The 20,607-nt window shown below is 34.3% G+C and overlaps 1 protein-coding gene and 1 long non-coding RNA gene across 2 annotated transcripts in view; one reads left to right on the forward strand and one right to left on the reverse strand.

Moving 5' to 3' along the window:
• The window catches only part of Lar (tyrosine-protein phosphatase Lar), a 119,499-nt gene that overhangs the window by 81,623 nt on the left and 17,269 nt on the right, over window positions 1-20,607 (forward strand). Inside the window, exons 20-31 of the mRNA XM_068381781.1 lie at window positions 4,226-4,499; window positions 4,755-4,955; window positions 5,144-5,368; window positions 5,744-5,898; window positions 6,123-6,246; window positions 6,451-6,612; window positions 6,739-6,917; window positions 7,191-7,317; window positions 13,625-13,735; window positions 15,234-15,302; window positions 15,448-15,548; window positions 18,344-18,479. Of these exons, the coding sequence (XP_068237882.1) occupies window positions 4,226-4,499; window positions 4,755-4,955; window positions 5,144-5,368; window positions 5,744-5,898; window positions 6,123-6,246; window positions 6,451-6,612; window positions 6,739-6,917; window positions 7,191-7,317; window positions 13,625-13,735; window positions 15,234-15,302; window positions 15,448-15,548; window positions 18,344-18,479 (1,864 nt within the window). The remainder of the gene's footprint in view (window positions 1-4,225; window positions 4,500-4,754; window positions 4,956-5,143; window positions 5,369-5,743; window positions 5,899-6,122; window positions 6,247-6,450; window positions 6,613-6,738; window positions 6,918-7,190; window positions 7,318-13,624; window positions 13,736-15,233; window positions 15,303-15,447; window positions 15,549-18,343; window positions 18,480-20,607) is intronic.
• LOC137648726 (uncharacterized) overlaps window positions 16,976-20,607 on the reverse strand; it is a 78,626-nt gene continuing 74,994 nt past the window's right edge. Inside the window, exon 3 of the long non-coding RNA XR_011045689.1 lies at window positions 16,976-18,459. This is a non-coding gene — a long non-coding RNA (uncharacterized lncRNA). The remainder of the gene's footprint in view (window positions 18,460-20,607) is intronic.

The raw sequence follows: 20,607 nt of genomic DNA on the forward strand, positions 1-20,607 counted from the left end.
TTTTGTAGCTTTGTTGTCAATTTTGAATACATTTTAACAATCTACAATTACTGACATTTTTTTTTTCTTATTATGAATTATCCCTTGGGCATGCGAATACATTCTCTCTCTCTCTCTCTCTCTCTCTGAATCTCTTAATGCCATACAATACATACGTATAGTAGAAGAAACTTGACTATATTTTAAAAAGTGTCCGTTAAATACAAAGTAAATTTATACATTGCTCAAATCCATGTTCGATAGTAGAGTAGGGTTAAAACATGGCATTCTATTTTGTCCTCGACTGGTCTCTAGTTTTAGCAGACAACATAACTTACATGTGGAGAAACAAGTCTAAAATAAAATATCATGGTTGTTTATGATATCTGAGCTTTATTTAAGAATTTTTGTTTTAAAGGTTCTTTGGAAATTAACCAAATTCTGGCTATTGCATTGAAAATTTTCCATCTCTTAATTTGATGATATAGATATTCTTGAAACAAGATTTTCTGAAATTTTTAAAGAGGCTTTCATGAAGGATTTCTTTAAAAATAAGAAACCAAAATTGTAGCAAGGTAAAGTTAAAGAAGTTGTGCAGAGACTAACCAAATGGAATAAATAAAAAAATAAGACAAAAGATAACGCATCTGGTGTTCAGAGGAAGATACAAATAACCTTTTAATTGTTTTTGTTAGATTAAACTGACCTTATGCAAACATTAGCTCATGCTGTGAGTGGTATCTGTATGAGGTACATTGAGGGTACAGTATTCTGTGTCAGCACAATGATTTCATGTTAAGATATAAATGTTTTTTTTTTTTTTTTGCTTGCAGTAAGTTCATTATTTTGTGGGCATCTGATTTCAGTTAAACTTTATATTGTACAGGTTGACCATCAATAATTTGGCAATCTATAATCCGGAAACATCAGTTAATCGGCATTATTTTTGCTACTGGCCGCTTGGTTGGCGGCACTGTTTCTCAATTATTTTTGCTACTGGCCGCTTGGTTGGCGGCACTGTTTCTCAATTATTTTTGCTACTGGCCGGTTGGCAGCGCTGTTTCCAATGTAAACAAATACTGTATAAGACATACTGTACCTTCATTTCAGCAGGAAAAAGGGTTTTAGTGTATTGTTTGAAACAGTTTAGCTGCACATTACACAAGCTGAAACAAATCCAAAATAAATTGAATGAAAGACAATTTTATGCCAGGCTTTTGCTAAGCATGCAACATGAAATTGCAACCACTGCTTTGTATAGGTTTCATCACCGATCATAACGAACAAACGAATGCATCTGTGTATAAGTTAGCTTTTGCAGCAACAGATATCTTAACAAGTATTGGTTAAGTAATAATAATATTGATTTTATTCTTTCTAATGAAGTGTAAAGAAATATGAAGATTTAATGATGAATTAAAAATCAAAATGCAAAGTGAGTGAGCGAGTGAGTGTGGTGTGTTTGTGTTCTAATGATGAATAACAATAAGGTCTATAAACAAACTCTATGGATATTGTTACTATTACATATAGGTGCTGATGTAATATTCATTATGAAAAGATTTTGGATAAATTAAGAAGATTATTTAAAAAATTTCATGTTAATCTCACTGTATGTGTGCATTATCGCTATATGGTAGTATGACCTTGAGATCAGCTGATGCCTACCAAAATTAATTGTTGATTATTGAAATGCTCAAGAAATTGAAAAATAGAATACAAACATGCTTTAATAAACCACAATAAGGCTTAATGAAATATGAAGGATCGATGATATGTAGAAAATTAAATACTGTATGAAGCTTTAAAAATTAACTACCCGTAAGCATTGGCATATGTTGGCACACTCACACAACGAGTGAGAAGGTGTTCAGATGATAACTAATAATAAGGGTTACAAACAAATTGTATGAAAACTGTGATATCCTGCAATATGGGGCTGATGTAATATTCATCATGTAGTTATCTCGATTAAGAAATTATATACGAAATATGCCACTCATATGTGCACAATCTTTCGATACGGTAGTGAGACCTTCAGATCAGCTGATCATAACTATAGGTAAACTAAATATTGAGTAATTCTTGATGTTTAAAATTCTTTCGACATTGAAAAGGTAGAATACAAAAATGCTTTAATAGAGCATATGATATTAGTTTGTTGAGTGTAATTGGAAAAGTGTATGATAGATTACTGATTAATAGGATTAAGGATAAAACAGAGAATGCAATCTTAGAAGTACAGGGTGGTTTTAGAAAAGGTAGGGTTTGTATGAATCACATTTTTACAGTTAGGCAGATATGCGAGAAATATTTAGCAAAAGGTAAGGAGGTGTATGTTGCGTTTATGGATCTGGAGAAAGCGTATGATAGAGTTGATAGGGAAGCAATGTGGAATGTGATGAGGTTATATGGAGTTGGTGGAAGGTTGTTGCAAGCAGTGAAAAGTTTATACAAAGGTAGTAAAGCATGTGTTAGGATAGGAAATGAAGTGAGCGATTGGTTTCCAGTGAGAGTGGGGCTGAGACAGGGATGTGTGATGTCGCCGTGGTTGTTTAACTTGTATGTTGATGGAGTGGTGGGAGAGGTGAATGCTCGAGTGCTTGGACGAGGATTAAAACTGGTAGACGAGAATGACCATGAATGGGAGGTAAATCAGTTGTTGTTTGCAGATGATACTGTACTGGTTGCGGACACAGAAGAGAAGCTTGGCCGATTAGTGACAGATTTGGAAGGGTGTGTGAAAGAAAGAAGTTGAGAGTCAATGTGGGTAAGAGTAAGGTTATGAGATGTACGAGAAGAGAAGGTGGTGCGAGGTTGAATGTCATGTTGAAAGGAGAGTTACTTGAGGAGGTGGATCAGTTTCAAGTACTTAGGGTCTGTTGTTGCAGAAAATGGTGGAGTGGAAGCAGACGTACATCAGAGAGTGAATGAAGGATGCAAAGTGTTGGGGGCAGTTAAGGGAGTAGTAAACAATAGAGGGTTGGGCATGAATGTAAAGAGAGTTCTGTATGAGAAAGTGATTGTACCAACTGTGATGTATGGATCGAAGTTGTGGGGAATGAAAGTGACGGAGAGACAGAAATTGAATGTGTTTGAGATGAAGTGTCTAAGGAGTATGGCTGGTGTATCTCGAGTAGATAGAGTTAGGAACGAAGTAGTGAGGGTGAGAACGGGTGTAAGAAATGAGTTGGCAACTAGAGTGGATATGAATGTATTGAGGTGGTTTGGCCATGTTGAGAGAATGGAAAATGACTGTCTGCTAAAGGTGATGAATGCAAGAGTTGATGGGAGAAGTACAAAAGGAAGGCCAAGGTTTGGGTGGATGGATGGAGTGAAGGAACCTCTGGATGATAGGAGGATGGATGTGAGAGAGGCAAGAGAGCGTGCTAGAAATAGGAATGAAGGGCGAGTGATTGTGACGCAGTTGCGGTAGGCCCTGCTGCTTCCTCCGGTGCCTTGATTGACCACGGAGGTAGCAGCAGTAGGGGATTTAGCGTTATGAAGCTTCATCTGTGGTGGATAACGGGGGAGGGCGGGCGGTGGCACCCTAGCAGTACCAGCCGAACTCGGTTGAGTCCCTTGTCAGGCTGGGAGGAACGTAGAGAGGAGAGGTCCCCTTTTTTGTTTCATTTGTTTGATGTCAGCTACCCCCAAAATTGGGGGAAATGCTTTGGTATATGTATTTATGTATGATATCCTCTTAAATAAGAAAATGGAATAATGATATACAGTAAGAAAACATTGATAAAATATGACTTGGATGATTGCCGAATCATGACGCATCATAATAACTATATGGAAACTTTTTTCTCAACTTACGACACGTATCAGTCCCTATATTGGACGTAAGTCGGTGACTACGTGTAATATTGGATAATCCCGGAAAATGGATAATCCGGCACCCTCCTGGTCCGTAAGTTGCCGGAGTAGTGATGGCCTATCTGTAGTTTTATAAAAGATTATTTTCCAGGATAAAAGTGTTGAATTGTCTTGATTTCTTAGCCTAATGTATATTGTAATGTCCATTACTGTATTCAAATTCCTCTATATACAGGGAATATTCCTTTAGACAGGCATTAAAAAATACAGTATGAAATTTGTAAAAGTTTGTAAAATATCCTGTGTGATGTTATCATTAAACTGGGTCATTGAATCTTGCATGAAAATTTCTTTACTAGATTATAGCTTTGTAGTTGGTTGTAAATCTTTTAAAACGGTAGATTACAAGTTTATTATATTGCAGACGTCGCAGACAGCCAAAATCCCCAGATCAAGCTCAAGTAACGAAGCCCTTAATGGCAGACCTTGGGGCTGGTCATGGCAGTGTTGGTGGAGGTGGGGGTGGAGGAGGAGTTGGGATTATACCTGCAGCTCCCTCAGATCCTGTGGAAATGAGGAGGTTAAATTTCCAGACTCCTGGTATGATATCCCATCCTCCTATTCCTATTGCACAGCTTGGAGATCACATAGAGGTTTTGAAAGCAAATGACAACCAGAAATTCTCCCAGGAGTATGAGGTAAAAACATTTAATTTAACAAGTGTAGTGTATCTATTTGGGTTATTATATTTCATATTTTATGTGAATTTGATATAATGTTAGTTTCTGATGCACCATATAGTTTTTCCTTCATTCTTGTTGCTGTAAATTTTAAACCTTATTTCCTTTAACAATGTTAGAGGAAATACCTAATTCTTAGTACAATGAATTCATATGTATAAAATATGCATAATTTTCATATCATGCCTGTACTAATTATTCATTCTTCATCAGTCTATTGAACCAGGTCAGCAGTTTACATGGGACAACAGTAATCTAGAAATCAATAAACCAAAGAATCGTTATGCTAATGTAATTGCTTATGATCACTCGAGAGTTGTATTGCAAACACTTGAAGGAGTGCCAGGCAGTGATTATATCAATGCTAATTTCTGCGATGGGTACCGCAAACAGAATGCTTATATTGCCACTCAGGTAGGTGATTTTAAATTCTTGTGATTTTATCTAATTATTGTGTGCATTTATGGTAAAAAATTAAATGACGTTTTGGACACTTTATACAGTATTTTCCTCTTAGACATCAGTGGTTTAGACTTCTTTTCTAAAGTCTAAAATAGTCTTTATATTTCTTTAGTATCAAAATACATTTTGTAATTTTGTAGGGCCCACTACCTGAATCTTTCGGGGATTTCTGGCGCATGTGTTGGGAGCAACGTTCGCAAACTCTCGTCATGATGACCAAATTAGAAGAGCGTACTAGAATTAAATGTGACCAATACTGGCCAGGAAGAATGTCTGGAACTGAAACCTATGGTATTATGCATGTAACGCTGACTGATGTCCAAGAGTTGGCCACATACACTGTTCGAACATTCCAACTTCAAAGGGTAAGGTTATGCTGAGTTGGTTGCTTAAACATTTATTTATTTTTGTATATAATTTAGTATTCTGTTTTATCTTACTTTTTCTATAAGAATTTCTCTTTTTACCTTATTTTGAGAGTTGAGCCAATTAATTGAAAAATTCTAATTATAGAAGCTACATAATTGAAAACTGTAAACTTTCTATATGTAATCATTATTTCTAACTGGAGTGATGTATTCATAGAACAGGTGTATATCAACTATGTTTGAATAGTCCTATTTTTTTTTATCAAGTTCAGTCGTGCCACTATTGTACATAAGTATGTATTTAGCCATGTGAATTTTTTATTTTTTATTATATGTGGAATAATAAATGATATATATACCCTATGATTTCAGTCTGGCAGTTTGGATCGCCGTGAAGTTCGACAGTTCCAGTTCACTGCTTGGCCAGACCATGGTGTTCCAGACCATCCTACTCCTTTCTTAATGTTCCTCCGTCGTGTGCGTCATGTTAACCCCCCAGAGGCAGGACCAATAATTGTTCATTGCAGGTGAGCTTTATCTCTTATTGTTTTTAAGGGAAAATGTTATTTGAAATCATGTATCATCCTGCAATATAAGTGGAAATTGATTCGTACGGAATTTTTATTAGTTAAAACAACCAATTTTTTTTTTATTTCATGTTTAATAAGACACACTGGAATTTTTATTAGCTAAACAACCAATTTTCTTTTTATCTCATATTTAATAAGACACACTGTATTCTACCCTTCAGTGCTGGTGTTGGACGAACAGGAGCTTTCATCGTTATAGATGCTATGCTAGAAAGAATCAAGCATGAACGAACTGTGGACATATATGGTCATGTTACCTGTCTGCGAGCTCAAAGAAATTATATGGTAATGTATTTATTTCTAACTTTATTAGAAATAATTGACATCTTGAGTCTTAGCCTCTTGTGTTATAAAGTAATATGTAGATTTTTTGTACCAGGGATCATTTTCATTATCTGGCAATTGTGAAGGAGATATCTCTTGTCAAAGATTTGGATATTGTAAGAGTCAAGGCAAGAAATTCATAAAAATTTAACTTTTCTTTCATAGGTTCAAACTGAAGACCAGTATATCTTCATCCATGATGCTTTATTGGAAGCCGTGATGGCAGGGGCTTCAGAGGTACCAGCTCGCAGTTTGCATGGCCACATTCAGAAGCTACTAGCCATCGAACCTGGCGATAATGTTACTGGAATGGAACTGGAGTTCAAGGTTAGTGGCATCATTTGTGAAAGATGTGAAAAATGTATTGAGTGTTTCTCCAGAAATATTCAAGTGATGATAATACTTGAAGCACTACCTCAATAAACATACCTAAATAATTAAATCCTTTTCCAGCGCCTGGCTAACATTAAAGCTCAGCCTTCAAGATTTGTCAGCGCCAACTTGCCAGTTAACAAGTTCAAAAACCGCTTGGTGAATATCCTGCCATTTGAATCTAGTCGAGTATGCCTACAGCCTCTCCGTGGTACCGAAGGATCAGACTATATCAATGCCAGCTTTATCGATGGTTACAGGTAAATACTGTAATATCAAACTTTGAGATTGATAAACTAATCGATTTTACTATTCTGGTGTGTTAATGAAAAGTTTATGCCATTTACAGTAAGTACATGCATTTAGATTTTTATTACAGTACTGTATATAGTACATGTTAGTGCTCTTGTGAGTTTCTACAAAAAAATTTTCTCTGGTATTGACCAAAATGCATCTCGGTATCATTAAGATTTCCAGCATGTAATTAAGGAGGAAACTTCACGAAAAATTTAAATTATTTTTTTTACTTACAGGTATCGATATGCCTATATTGCAACACAAGGTCCTCTTCAGGAAACAGTGGATGACTTCTGGCGAATGTTGTGGGAGCACAACTCTACAATTGTTGTTATGTTAACAAAGCTCAAAGAAATGGGAAGGGTAAGGGAAATCTTAATTAACACTAAATTTACCTTGCAGGCTTATATAAGAACGTGAGAGGTATCTTAAATTTTAATATTATATGTCTAGGTGTATTGGTAACTAGCACAATTTAGCAGCCCCCCTTTATCTTTACCAAATACTGTGGTGTAACGAGTAATGAACGTTATAATCTGTCTTATGTGCAGTGCTGTACTTCAAAATTGTCCAATTGCATGTTAAGCACATCTAAATAACATTTACTCTGTATATTGTTAAAAGATAGCAATAGAATATTCAGTAATACTGTGTAATTACTGCACTTATTTTATTTATATGAACCTCCCCTGATGTTCATACTGCTTTCATCTGTGGGAGCTTGGAGTGTCAACGTTACTCCTTAGAATTTAAAAATTTACCTTTCCCTTTCCCTACAATATATTAATGCCTCTAGTTAAGCAATGGGACTTGCCAGCATCTAAGAACAATAACATGCTGAGCATGTATCGCTCCTTGAGTTTCAAAGTCAACATGGCACTAAAACAATGTGCTCCTCAGTTCCTGATGTTGAGTTTTTACATTTTTTCCAGATTTGTTAGCAGTCACTGCACTGGTGTGCATAAGAATTGTTTTTTGGTGGTCATGCTTTGCATTATCTTTGTCGCTGTTCCTTTTTGTAAAGCGTTTCATTAGATTAAAGTTCAAAGTATAAGAAAACTTACTTTTAGTTTTCAGCTGGATAAGGCTTGGCAACTTTTTTACAGAGCAACTAATGACAATAAGGCCACTAGCAGCATTTGACACTACTACAGCCTAACAAGTTACTTTTAATAGTCATGATATTACATTTACCATCATTAGCTTCTTTTGTAGAAGCACAGAAAGCCATTAAGCTATAGATTCGGAGTAATATTTTGGGCTTAACCTGTTTCAAACCGTAGCCTATGATCTCAAGTGGTATCTAGTGGTTCTACTACACCATTTAGTAAGGGTTCTGAGGTTATACAGTATCTCACAGATTTGAGATCCTCTCATAGAGCTACTCAATTTTTTTTTATTTACTTTGACCTTTCTGCTGCAAAACCCTTGCACTCCCGTATTTCGAGCTACTTTTATACAAATTTTTAGACAATTAGAATTTTCAAGGCAGAAGACAAAGATGGCTGTCTTGATCCTTATATCACTCCTCTCCCTAAAGTAAGCGCCTCTAAACCCCCAATTATTCCTTATATTTCTAGATGATAGCCTTGTTGATCATGTCACTCCTTTTAAAAAAATAAGCACCCCTTAACTCTTTTAATTGTGTGGTTTGCATGGCAAATTGTATGATTCCCTTGGGCCAAAATATTTTCCTTTTGCATAGGTCTGTTAAAGATTTGCTAAAACTTGATAACTAAATGGTATAATGGCTGTCACTCGCGTGACAAGTTTTTCTCTTGAGTGGTAAATGTAGGGATTAGCACCTCACTTCCATAAATGACTTTAATCAAATACACTTCAATTTTTGTACATAGTTGTAAACATTAAAAAAAGTTTAGTAATCACTTTAGATAGAATATTAAAAGACAATAATGAAGATCAGTCTTTAAGATGAATTACTTTATATCCAAATATAAAGATAAGGCATGTAGTTTCTTTTGGGCAAGATATACAAATTGTCATCCCAAATTCTAAGTATACCTGATAATTCAAGATCTCATTTGTGTTCTACCCCACAAGACAGATCATTGCAAATCTAGTTATGGATTACAATCTATTCCATACCCTTGAACTCATCAGCAGGGAATTTACAGATTATTACTAATACCTTAATGAATTATTTCAAATCTTTCGAAAGATAAGATTGAAGGTTTTAGCTTCAAATATTGATTAGTCTGTGTATTGGCTCTTATAATGTTGCCAGTTAATTAAATGAGACTAAGCTCAGATGATTAGTTTTAGATGTTTATTCTTTCTTAAAAGGAAAATAGTACAGTAAATCTAGTTGATATGAAATGCATTTCAGATTCACACTGCATGGTCTCTGGCCCCTCTTAATTCAGTTACAGTTGGGGTATTGTTTACCGATTCATAAAAGGTAAAATGTTTATTCAAAACTAACAAGGTCTAGGTAGACCATTGATACAATTTCTCAAATTTGTATTTCTTTTCATAGTTAGACATGTGAAGTTAGAAATGGGAACACAATGTACACATGATAGTTCCATTTATCAAGGAACAGGGCAAAATCAAGATTAATATGAAAGGATCCCTTATTGAGTATCTGTCATGTAGTATGAATTAAATCAAAGAAAAGTTTTCTCCATTTTATTAGGCAAGGATGTCGAGATATGCTTTGTCTTCTTCCATGTATGCTGGCTGTAGTTAAAGTTCCTAGCTTTCTCTATTCCCCAGTCTTCACTTGTCTAAAGATCCTATCCATGTTAATTATAAAATTAAGGATTTAATCTTTTAGTCTAATGACAGTAATACTTTGGTAACATTTTTTTATAATAGATTAAGCTAACCTTTCTTTGGAATGTTTACAACTAAGTATCTTGCAGAAACCAATTCTTTATCAAAATTTTGCAGTCCTCACATATTATATTCCATAGAAATGGCCTTAACAGTTCTGAGTGCAATAATAATGTTAATTGAATGTTGCCATTTAATTAATAGATATCTCTTCAACCTTCCTGTCCATCTGTATTCGAAGAATTCCCTCTTTGTCGGGGATTCAAAGGTATATTTATGAAAGCCAATCTTTTGGTTTTGGGCCAATCCCTCAAATACTCACCAAGATAATAGTCCACATTTACAAAGGCTGTATTCAACTCAAAGATTGAGGAGAATGCCTGACTGGTCTGGTGCTAGGAGTGTGCAAAAATGAACATACACTTCACAGAAGAATTCAAAAGATGGTAGGAAAGCACATACTAGCCACCAGGTAGCTTTGGCTCCAGTACCAGTATTGGTTCCATGCGATATGTATTCATGCATCAAACGTATTTCAGCATTAGAGGTTCTGTGACAGATTCAATAGAGCTTGATTCCTTAGGTTTTCCTTATTCTCGCTAAGTCTGTGCTGTGCGCGTTTATGCACTGGCCTTGAAGTAAGGAGGACAATATTTCTTTGGCACTTTCTTTTCGTATTCGATTCCTTGTTCTAGCTTTTCACTAGAAAGATTTTGGAGACCAACACCTCCCCAAATATAAGTTTTTGCTACATCAGAACCCCCCTTTTAACATTTTAAGTTTTGTTAACTTTGCTACCTTCGTTGCGGCGAAGGTTATGTATTGATAGGAGTATGTTTGTATGTCTGTGTGTGTTTGTGATTCACATAACTCAATAACTATTTGACTGAATCTCATGAAATTTTGTGGTATGATTGACCATGATCCATGGACATTTTTATTAGATTTTGGGAGTGATTGGGTCAAAAATCAAGGCCAAGGTCACAAATAGGTCAAAATTTTCTTTTTGCCTTATTGTGGATTTTTTTTTACCAGATTTGCATGAAACTATTGCAAAAATGTCCCTGATTCAATTGCCTTTCTTGTCATATATCTGCTTTTAGATCCAATACCCACATCATCATCAGTTTACTTGGTGACAAAAGTGGCGGTGGCAAAGGTATGCGCTCTACCGATTGCCCGTTCTAGTTTTTCTATGGTAAGAAACTTTCAATCTATCATTGTAGATATGAATATATATTGATTTCTATGTTGACACCAGATTAGATTGGTTCATATCAGGCATGTTTTAAACCTCTGAAAAACTTGCACTAAAGATCTGGCAATAAAATTTGTTGCTGTTATCTTTAGCATCAGAAAAATTTGGTGAACTACAAGAAATTGTTGTATTCGGGTAATTGTAGGAGGATTTATCTATTTTTGCCCAATTTCACAGCTGAAATGAATTTGAGGCTAAGATATACAAAAAATTTTCATGTCCTCCTTTACTAAACGAAGTGGTGGTGCATTCAAGGGATAGGTTTTCCTTAACCGGTAAGAGCCGTTCAATTTTATTTGAATGATCCAATGGACATTAGAGTTGGTTGTTTATTCAGAATAGTTTTCCTTGGCTATTGAGATTTGTTTGATATTATTTGGATGATTGTATGCACAATAAGAGGTAATGCATATAGTTTTTGTGGAATTAAAATCAAAACATGACCTCTGTCCAAGAATGGCATGTCATTCAGTATAACTGTTTGGTCACAAATCGCAAAAGGAATTGCATCCAGGTCTAATGCAAGATTTGATAATTAATGTTTGTGATATGAAAAGCAAAGTACAGCTATATCTGAAAATTTTGCTAAAATCTTCAGGTTGGAAAGGTTTTTTGCCCTACCTCAATGACTTCCTATATAAATACTCAAAAAATTATCTTAGGAGTCTAGATTGACGTGTCACATTTACTTGGCTTTAGTACCTATTGTGGCTTAGTGGGGGGTGTGGTCTGATAAAATGGTTAATTTAAGTGTTTAGTTTGGTAGGATTTCACTTTGCGGTTGCAGTTGAGTAACCTTTAATTTGTTGATTTTTTATATAATTATGTGTAGGATGGTAATAAAGTTTGTCATGTAAAAGTAATTAGGAAATTTTGAACAGGCCATCTGGAGTTCAGAGTACTCTAATGCCTAAACTAAATGCCCTATCTCTTTCCTTCACTAGCTACCCACCACCTCAAGAGTGTGGGAGTCAGCAGTATTAACATCAAAATGGAAGTTCATATACATTACCCTCTCCTCTACATTAATTATAGTCGTCAAACGGATGGGGAAATAATTATACTTTGAGACTAAAGAAGGGATCAGACATGTACAGCATGTTATTTTTGTTAGTTTTAATATATTGTAAGGAAAGCTGATGGGAAATTCCTCCATTTTAAGGAGTAATGTTGACATTCCAAGCTTCCAGAAATGAAAGCAATATGAATATCGGGTAAGTATAGAAATAAGAAGTATTTTATTCCTTTATTTTTCACGATTTAATAAAAAAAATCTGAGTTTGTTGTACTGATTGTCATTGCAGTTTTTTTTATCTTATAAATAAATCTAAAGAAGTAATTTATAGAATGTGTTAACTCTAATTTGTTAACTAAATATTTATTGACCAAAGAAAAAAAAAAAAAAAAAAAAAAAACTAGTACTACTACTACTCCCAAGGTTGAGCAACCCTTCTAATGAAAGCCCAGCTTCTCAAAAGTTATCTCTCCCACACAAAATTTGATCATTTGTTGCTAGTCATTTTGCTAATCAATCAATAACCTAACTTTAGTTGAGGTAATGATTTAATGCATGAGATTCCAATTAAATGATTCTCCATAACTGTTGTACTTAATGTTATGTATTTACCTATTGCAGTTAACCTTCAAAGACCTCAACTAATTGGAGAGGACCCAAGCCAGATCTTTGCAAAGTTTTATATGCGAGACTGACTTACGATAGTCATAAGACATGGCACCATTTTTGCTCTAATTTTATCCCAATGAAATTTCCTTAACACCTCAGCTTATCAGGCTTTTTTACTTATCACCTACTTTCTAATTTTTGTTTTTCTAGGCTACAGTTTTAGAAGTGATGCATTTTCCAGACAAGTCTCTTATATTGGATAACTATAAAGCACGGCTTTGCTTAGGCTAGAAATTATGAAGAATGCATATCTTGAATGCTCAAGCATAAATTATGCTATAAAATCTTCATTACGAATCAGATTTTTCTACTAAGCTTGTTCCTGAAGGGTCTAAGTTGATGGCTACCCTAATTATTATATTGATATAAAAGTAATACAGTAAATTTAGTTTCAAAATTATTTTATTGACTTAGGTTTCAGAGAAACCAAGTTTGACAATCATATTATATAATTAATGTATATAATTACAATGTAACTGAGACAATAATTCATTCACAAATTATTATAAATTTTCAAGTTTCTTTTTATATATGAAAGTCTCTATGCCCCTCATTATAAGCCATATTGACAAGGCAACTGTAAATTGCCTCTATGCCTCTCATTATAAGCCATATTGACAAGGCAACTGTAAATTGCCTAACTAGTTTTACTTTACCAAATAATTTATCTGCATATATTAGCATTAATGCAGTACTTGAAATTCTTAAGTGAAAATGTCCCTTTTTATTACAGAAAGTTTGAAATTTTACATTGGTGTTTCAGTATGTCTCATATTTTGTTTGTGTAAAGAAAAAAATGCTTGAATCTTCAAAATACTTAGTTCTCATGTGTTAATTTATGCAATGAATTAGTGCCATTGATTCTTAAAGGTTGTCCTAAAAAAGGTTACATTTCTTAGAAATTGGATTATAAATTTCCTTTCTATTTTCAGGAAAAATGTTATCAGTATTGGCCAAATGAACGATCTCAGCGCTATCAGTTTTATGTGGTGGATCCAATAGCTGAATATAATATGCCTCAGTATATTCTCAGGGAGTTTAAGGTAAATTGGCCAGTTATTCAAAGAATTTCAAGTTATCCCTTCAAGTCAAATTTACATTAAAAAAACAGAATTTAATCAAAATTATATTGTATTACAAAGAAATGGGATCTGTTGTGTATGTAACTGTTGCAAGTTACAACAATTTAAGGATGTCTTGAACAAAATTCTGCATATACAGTTATATAACTAGTAAATTTTACAATCCCTTTCATCAACAAGCATTTGAAGTTATTAATTAGAAGAAGCTTGGTAAAACTCGGATCATTGCAGGAAAAGCCATAGCCATTGATTGCCACCATATTGTCTCCCAAACTACAGATATTTATTTCTATCAATTAAAGCATGTAGGTATTATTCACTTTGTTTTATTATAAATTATGTATAGAAGAAGAAACCTGTGGATGACAACAGAGGGTACTGTAATTTAGAAATCATGCTTGTAAACTGGTAAAGGTCAAATGAAAATTCATTCAAAGAAACAATATTAGCTACATTTTTCCAACATAACATACTCTTAAAATCAGTTTGAATATGAAATTTACATATACAGGATACTGTTGTATTTGAAAACTTGATCAGTACGGTACTAATTGATTTAAATGTTATTACAGATTAAATATCTATTGATCTTACGTTAGTCCAAGAATTAACTTATCTATTGCAGAAAAATGTGTTATTCGTAATATTTATTATACATTTGCGTCTAAAATGACCTTTTGTTTGAAAAATTAGAATTCTATGGTTTTCTTCCTACATTATCGTAGAATTGATAAATGCCCATTTAGAGCATTGGATATAGCAACATTCTTACCAAATTTTGCATAACTGTAGGTTTACTTGTTAACACTCATATCTACAGCTAATCACATATTACAAAAGGTTTTAGTTAGGTAAATAGGATATGCATTATGCTAAATGTACAGTTTTCTAAAGAGATGGTAAAAGTGGTTTGTTATATAATAAACAGTAGTATTATTTAGCATTTTAATGACAAAAAGCACTTTGGCTAATACAATATAATAATAAAAAATAAACTGATTACAAACAATGCTTGAGCAAACAAATATGGTAAAAATGGCAACTGTATCACTGGCATTACCCCTTCTACAACGGATACTAATTAATACGCAGAATGACAAGAAATAGTGACGGGGAATAATGTTTGATATTAGAAGCACTGAAATTTGTTTTGTCATTACTGTAGTGTAAATTGATGCATTAGTATTAGACATACAGCTGATGATAATGGTAATAGTTGTATTTCTTAAGTAATGCATAAAAAACCCAAATATTATTAGTTACCAAATTCTTTTTATAAGCATAAAATTTCAGTACAGTATATACATGGCGGCAGAATGTGACGATGCATTTCAGATCAATTAGTAGGATTTCAATAAAGCTAAAATTTATTATAAAGTACTATTTATAATAAACTGGTTAGATAGGAATAGAAGATAGAGATAAATTGTTTTAAATAAATTGTTTTGTTCATCAACAGGTCACTGATGCACGGGATGGCCAGTCTCGTACCATAAGACAGTTCCAGTTTATTGAATGGCCTGAACAGGTATGGTGTACAAACTATAATTTTAAGGCTTTTCTCTCAACCTGCTGTGCATTTATGTAAGTTATGTATGGAAATTATGATTTATAGATTGTGTATTATATATATTTGCTGAATAGATATACAGGACATAAATTTTGATTTCCAGGGTGTGCCAAAGTCTGGTGAAGGTTTTATTGACTTTATTGGACAAGTGCATAAGACGAAGGAACAATTCGGACAAGATGGCCCTATCACTGTACATTGTAGGTAAGTGAAGTACGCAATTCTTCTGTAGCAAAAGGAAAGAAAATATGAATGGACATAAGTCACGGTTATGACCTACTGCAGTACCAGTATCTGAAATTGACGATTTGTTTTTAATGTCTCTATCAAATGTAAACTAATGCAAGCTTGTATGTAAAACTTTAAAAGTAAACATGCACTGTATACTGCAATTTGTATTTTCAGGTAATTTCACCAAGTTTAATCATTAAAAAAATCAATGTAGAATTTTCACTTAAAAGGCTTGTGGGAGAAATTAGTTCCACACTATTTCCTATATGACCTTTCTCAATGATTTTTTGGCCCACATCCTACTGGCTTTTTCTTATCTAATACTTACTGATTACTGCTTCTCACCTTTTCTCATCACATAACCAGGCTGTCATACTTAAAAGTCTTGGTCTATTTTTCAGCTTTTGGACATCATAAAGTATCTCTCATTATTTGTACATTAATCTAATGTATCCTCAAGAAGTATATAAATACATGGTATTACTCCCCCTGTCTTATGTGATTTCAGTAGTGGTCTTACACATGGCTTTAGAATATTATTAATGTTGAAAGAAAGAACTTATCTTAACATTTTGACTTGCCCACATTTTGTATTTGCTTCTTCCATCTTGATAATTTGTTCCTCTCCCATTAATCTTTCCTGCTCAACTCTCTGCCATACTCATGATTTATATGGTATTTGTATCACATTTTTAAAATAACTAGTTAGGATTGAAACCAATAGCCCATGGTGCAGGTACCGTAGGGAGCTGCACTTTCTGTATATTCTTTTACCATGATTCTTGTATCCTTTCTTCTTCCATCTTTCTGTCTAAGGTGCAAGGTTTCCCCAATTGCACTTCAGTTCTGATTGGTCTGACAGATCCCAGTGCTGGCTGTATAGCCTAAGTTCATGAATCCAATCTAATTTTCCACCGATAATTGTGGTGGATAAAGTAATATTTTTTTCTCATCATTATAACTTAAGGGGGCCGGCCGGCTTATGCCGTTTTCTAAGGACAGGACTATGACATTCATACCACTTGATAAGGTGACTTAGGACATCAAACTGCATAGGATTTGTTTGGGGAAAAAAAAAACTAAAGATTAGAATTTGAAGGTCAATAAGTATAGTTTTGAGATAGGGGTGGTGAAAGGTTTTTTGTATTTTTATAAAGATAATACTGTATTAATAAATCCTGATTAGTATGAATTTTATGTTCTTTTCTTGGATATTAATAAATGAAAATAAAGTTGTATTTATCATAATCATAAATGAAGATCCTTTTGCTCAATATCTATAGCAAACACACACACTCTCTCTCTCTCTCTCTCTCTCTCTCTCTCTCTCTCTCTCTCTCTCTCTCTCTCTCTCTCTCTCTCTCTCTCTCTCTCTCTCTCCTCAATAGAGCAAATTTTCTTCTTCCTTATGTTATAACAAGATGTTGAAATTATCTTTTCCTTTTCGAAATGATAAAATTCTTGCCAAAAATGAGTAAAACAAACTTAACAATGAGGGAATGTTCAATGAGTGATTGTTAGAGATCAAACTCAGACATGTACTCTCTGTGAGGTTTTATGATAGGACTGAAGGGCGAAGGGTGGAATTTACTGTGTAATAATATATCGTCTTGTCTCTCGTGAAAGCTATACAGATGCCATTGTTCACAATTGCTTTTTCAATAAAATGTAATGATTATCTAAATTTACGATAACAGAAGAAATACTGCATTTTCTTGTAGGGAACAATGTTTTTGGTTTATCGAGTTACTTTGACTAATTTATCTTGTAACTATGAAAGTAAGAGGAATTTTGACTATTTTGTATACGCATTCTCCATTGCCATAGGAAGCTCTGAATTTTTTTCAGGATTTTGCATTCTTCTTCCTATACCCCACATACAGTATGGCATTCAGGCCAGGGACCTAAATGTTGATTTGAGCCTTAAGAAACCCTTTTTTTTTTTTTATAAACATTTTCCAGCCCTCGTCCAATAAATGTGCATCCTCTTATGCAAGTGTTAAAGCAGTATTGTCCCTCAATAATGATCACGTTCGTTCATCCTGTTTACCATTACATATACTGCAATATTTTCCCCCCCAGCTCATGGTACCGTTTTTTTTCTTTTTATCATTGTCATTATAATTGCATCTTCTTCTATCAGCTCACCAGTGATTGGTAACTGGTGCTTTCAGAAGGTCTTTAATCCTGGTGGTCCTGTGCTTTATCTTTTCTCTTACCTCTAATGTCAAATTATATTCATGGGAATATACTCTAGTCCATGTCTTGTCTTCTCTAATTTCAGTACATTGCCCAAATATCGCCTTGACTTCCATTTCTCTATTTGCACATTTTCTTCATCTTTACCCCGTTTACTTACCCATCCTGACCATTCATTTTCTTTATCAGATAATCTAATTGTTTCTCCAAAATTTAGCCTGCCTACTATTTTTCTTCTATCTGACTGTCTTCTGTTTAAAAGTTAAAAGGCAATTTAATTTCACCATCATATTAATTAGCTGACTGATTGCCTTTTTCACTTTTATTTTACAGGGTTCCAAGAAATACTTAACTCTTTTTTTTTCTTAATTTCTGACTAATCTTCCGCCCTCACTTTGATGCCAATATGTACCTAATTTAACATATGTTGTGAACTTAGTCATATTGGACTTGATAGTAGTCTGAACTTTACCAATACTGTACTTACTACATGTAATTGAATTATTAAAATACAATGAAATATATGGATTTATGTTTATTTGGAAATATATGCAATCTTCCTTTTCCAGTGCTGGTGTTGGTCGAACTGGAGTATTTATTACGCTGAGTCAAGTTCTTGAGCGTATGCAGTACGAAGGTGTTGTTGATATGTTCCAGACCGTCCGTAATCTTCGTGCACAACGTCCTGCAATGGTGCAGACAGAGGTAAGTGGATAGTTAGTTATTTAACACACTATTGGTGACTTTGTGTTTCAAAACTGAATATTATACTTTCAAACCTTATTCTAAAAAAATAATGTATCATACAATATAGAAAAAAAGCCAATTATTTAAAAATAATTTTCTTCATAATCATTCAAAGGCAGGGACATTCATTTGAGCAGCAGTTTCCTGCTGCGGTTGGGATTAGTATCAAGATTGAATAGAATTTCCCTTTTTCTTACCTGATGTTCATATTGCTGCATATCAGAACCTTGGTCAGCCAAAGAGTTTTCTTCCCATAAGACACTCATGCACACAAAAGAAACTAAAAATATTACATTGTAAATGCCCAATTCTAGTGTGTCCCCCTGATGCTACACAATTCCTAATTTCTTTCATCTGCTGCTCCTTTCTCCACTCAAATTTCCTTAGCATGTTGTAACTTTAGAAAATACTGTTTTCTCATTAGCTACCCTAGTGGTGATCTCTTTCAACTGTGTTTATCTCCATTTTGTTTCTCCATATATCAATTGAATTGCTTTTGTTCCTGGCTGTCTCTCCTTCACCTTTGTAATAAACTTTTCTTGGTCATGTCTCCTTATTCTCTCTCTCTCTTTCAATTCCTGTTATTCAATTTTTAGTATTCTATAGCAGCTTTCTGCTTATATTGCTCTTCACCTCTTTTCCTAGTAGTTCTCTTAACCTTTCTCTTTTCCTACCAAGCCTTCTTCCTTGTGTTCAATCTGCTGTCTATTTTGTTATTGCCCTCTTCCTCACATTTTTGTGCTCATCTGCTGCTCCTCTCATGTCGTCTTCTACGTTTTTTTTTCGAACAACTTACTCCCTTGTTCTCTCGTCAACTGCTCTCCTCTTAAACTTCCTTCTTCATATTTTACTACTGTTCTACTTGGGCTCTTTACTCTCATTGTTCCTTCTTCGCCCTCTTCAGTATATTTTCTCCCTCACTTTACTCTTTGTTGTTGTTCTGCTTTTCCAACCTCTGTACTTCCTTGAACTCTCTTTTCTGCTGTAATCTTCATTTCTTCTGCTTTTCCTAACATTTATCTTTCTAGTCCTTTCTTGCTGCTCTTAATTACTGTTTCTTTTCCTTGTGCTCTTCTGTTGTTACTCTGGTCCTCCGTTTTCATTGAGCTTTTATCTTGCTCTTTTATCCTTGTGCTCTTCCTCATTTCTTCGTTATCTCTTCATATCCTCTTGCCACGTCTTCTACACTGCTGAACTTCCTTTTCTTTGACCATTTTTTTCCCTAATTATTTTCTTCGTATTCTTACTCTTCAGCTGCTCTCTCCCTCACTTGTTCCTTTTGCTCAATCTGCTCTTTTTTTTCTCCTTTATTTATGTGCTTACTTTCCTTGTGTTCTGTTGCTGCACTCCCTCACTTCTTTCTTCCTTGTACTTGAGAAATAAAAGAAAAAAATATGCCTACTTTACTTGTCCTTTCTTCTTTGTCCTCTTAAGCTCCCCACATCTTATTTTTCCTTCTGCTGTGTGCTTGAATTAAAACTTTCTCTCTTGTGAACTTTTCCTGCATTCTTCCTCATTTTTTTCTTGTGATTTTGTGCAGTTTTCTTTCTTGTAATCTGCATCTCTCATATTCCTTGCTTCTTTCTTGTCCTCTTCTGCTGCTCTACTACTTACTCGTTATGCTATTCTTCATTACCTCGATCTTACATTCGTCTGCTGGCCTCTTCTTCCTCTTTTATATTTTTCTTTGTACTTTACCTTCTTTAGCTCTATTTATGGGATCCTTCTACAATACTTGTGCTGCTCACTCCCTTAATTTTCTTCTTATCATTTTTGGCTGCTCTCTCAATAACACTTTCTTTGTGCTCTTATGCAGCTCTTGTATTTTTACTTTCTTGCTGCTCACCTCTTTCCTCACTCTGTCCTTATCCTGTGTTTAGCTACTCATTTCCATTGCTCTGCTGTTCTCCTTGTGTCCTTTCATGTTGTTCTGCTCCTGATATTTTTCATTGTGCTCTTTACTCACACTGTTCCTTTTTTGCCCTCTTCAAGTTTATTCTCTCCCTCATTTCTTTTTTTCTTGTCCTTAATTTCTTCTGCTATTTTTAACTGCCTACTCCCTTTGAACTCTATTTCACAACGACTG

This window comes from Palaemon carinicauda, chromosome 10, assembly GCF_036898095.1.
Source record: "Palaemon carinicauda isolate YSFRI2023 chromosome 10, ASM3689809v2, whole genome shotgun sequence".
Lineage (NCBI taxonomy): Eukaryota > Metazoa > Arthropoda > Malacostraca > Decapoda > Palaemonidae > Palaemon > Palaemon carinicauda.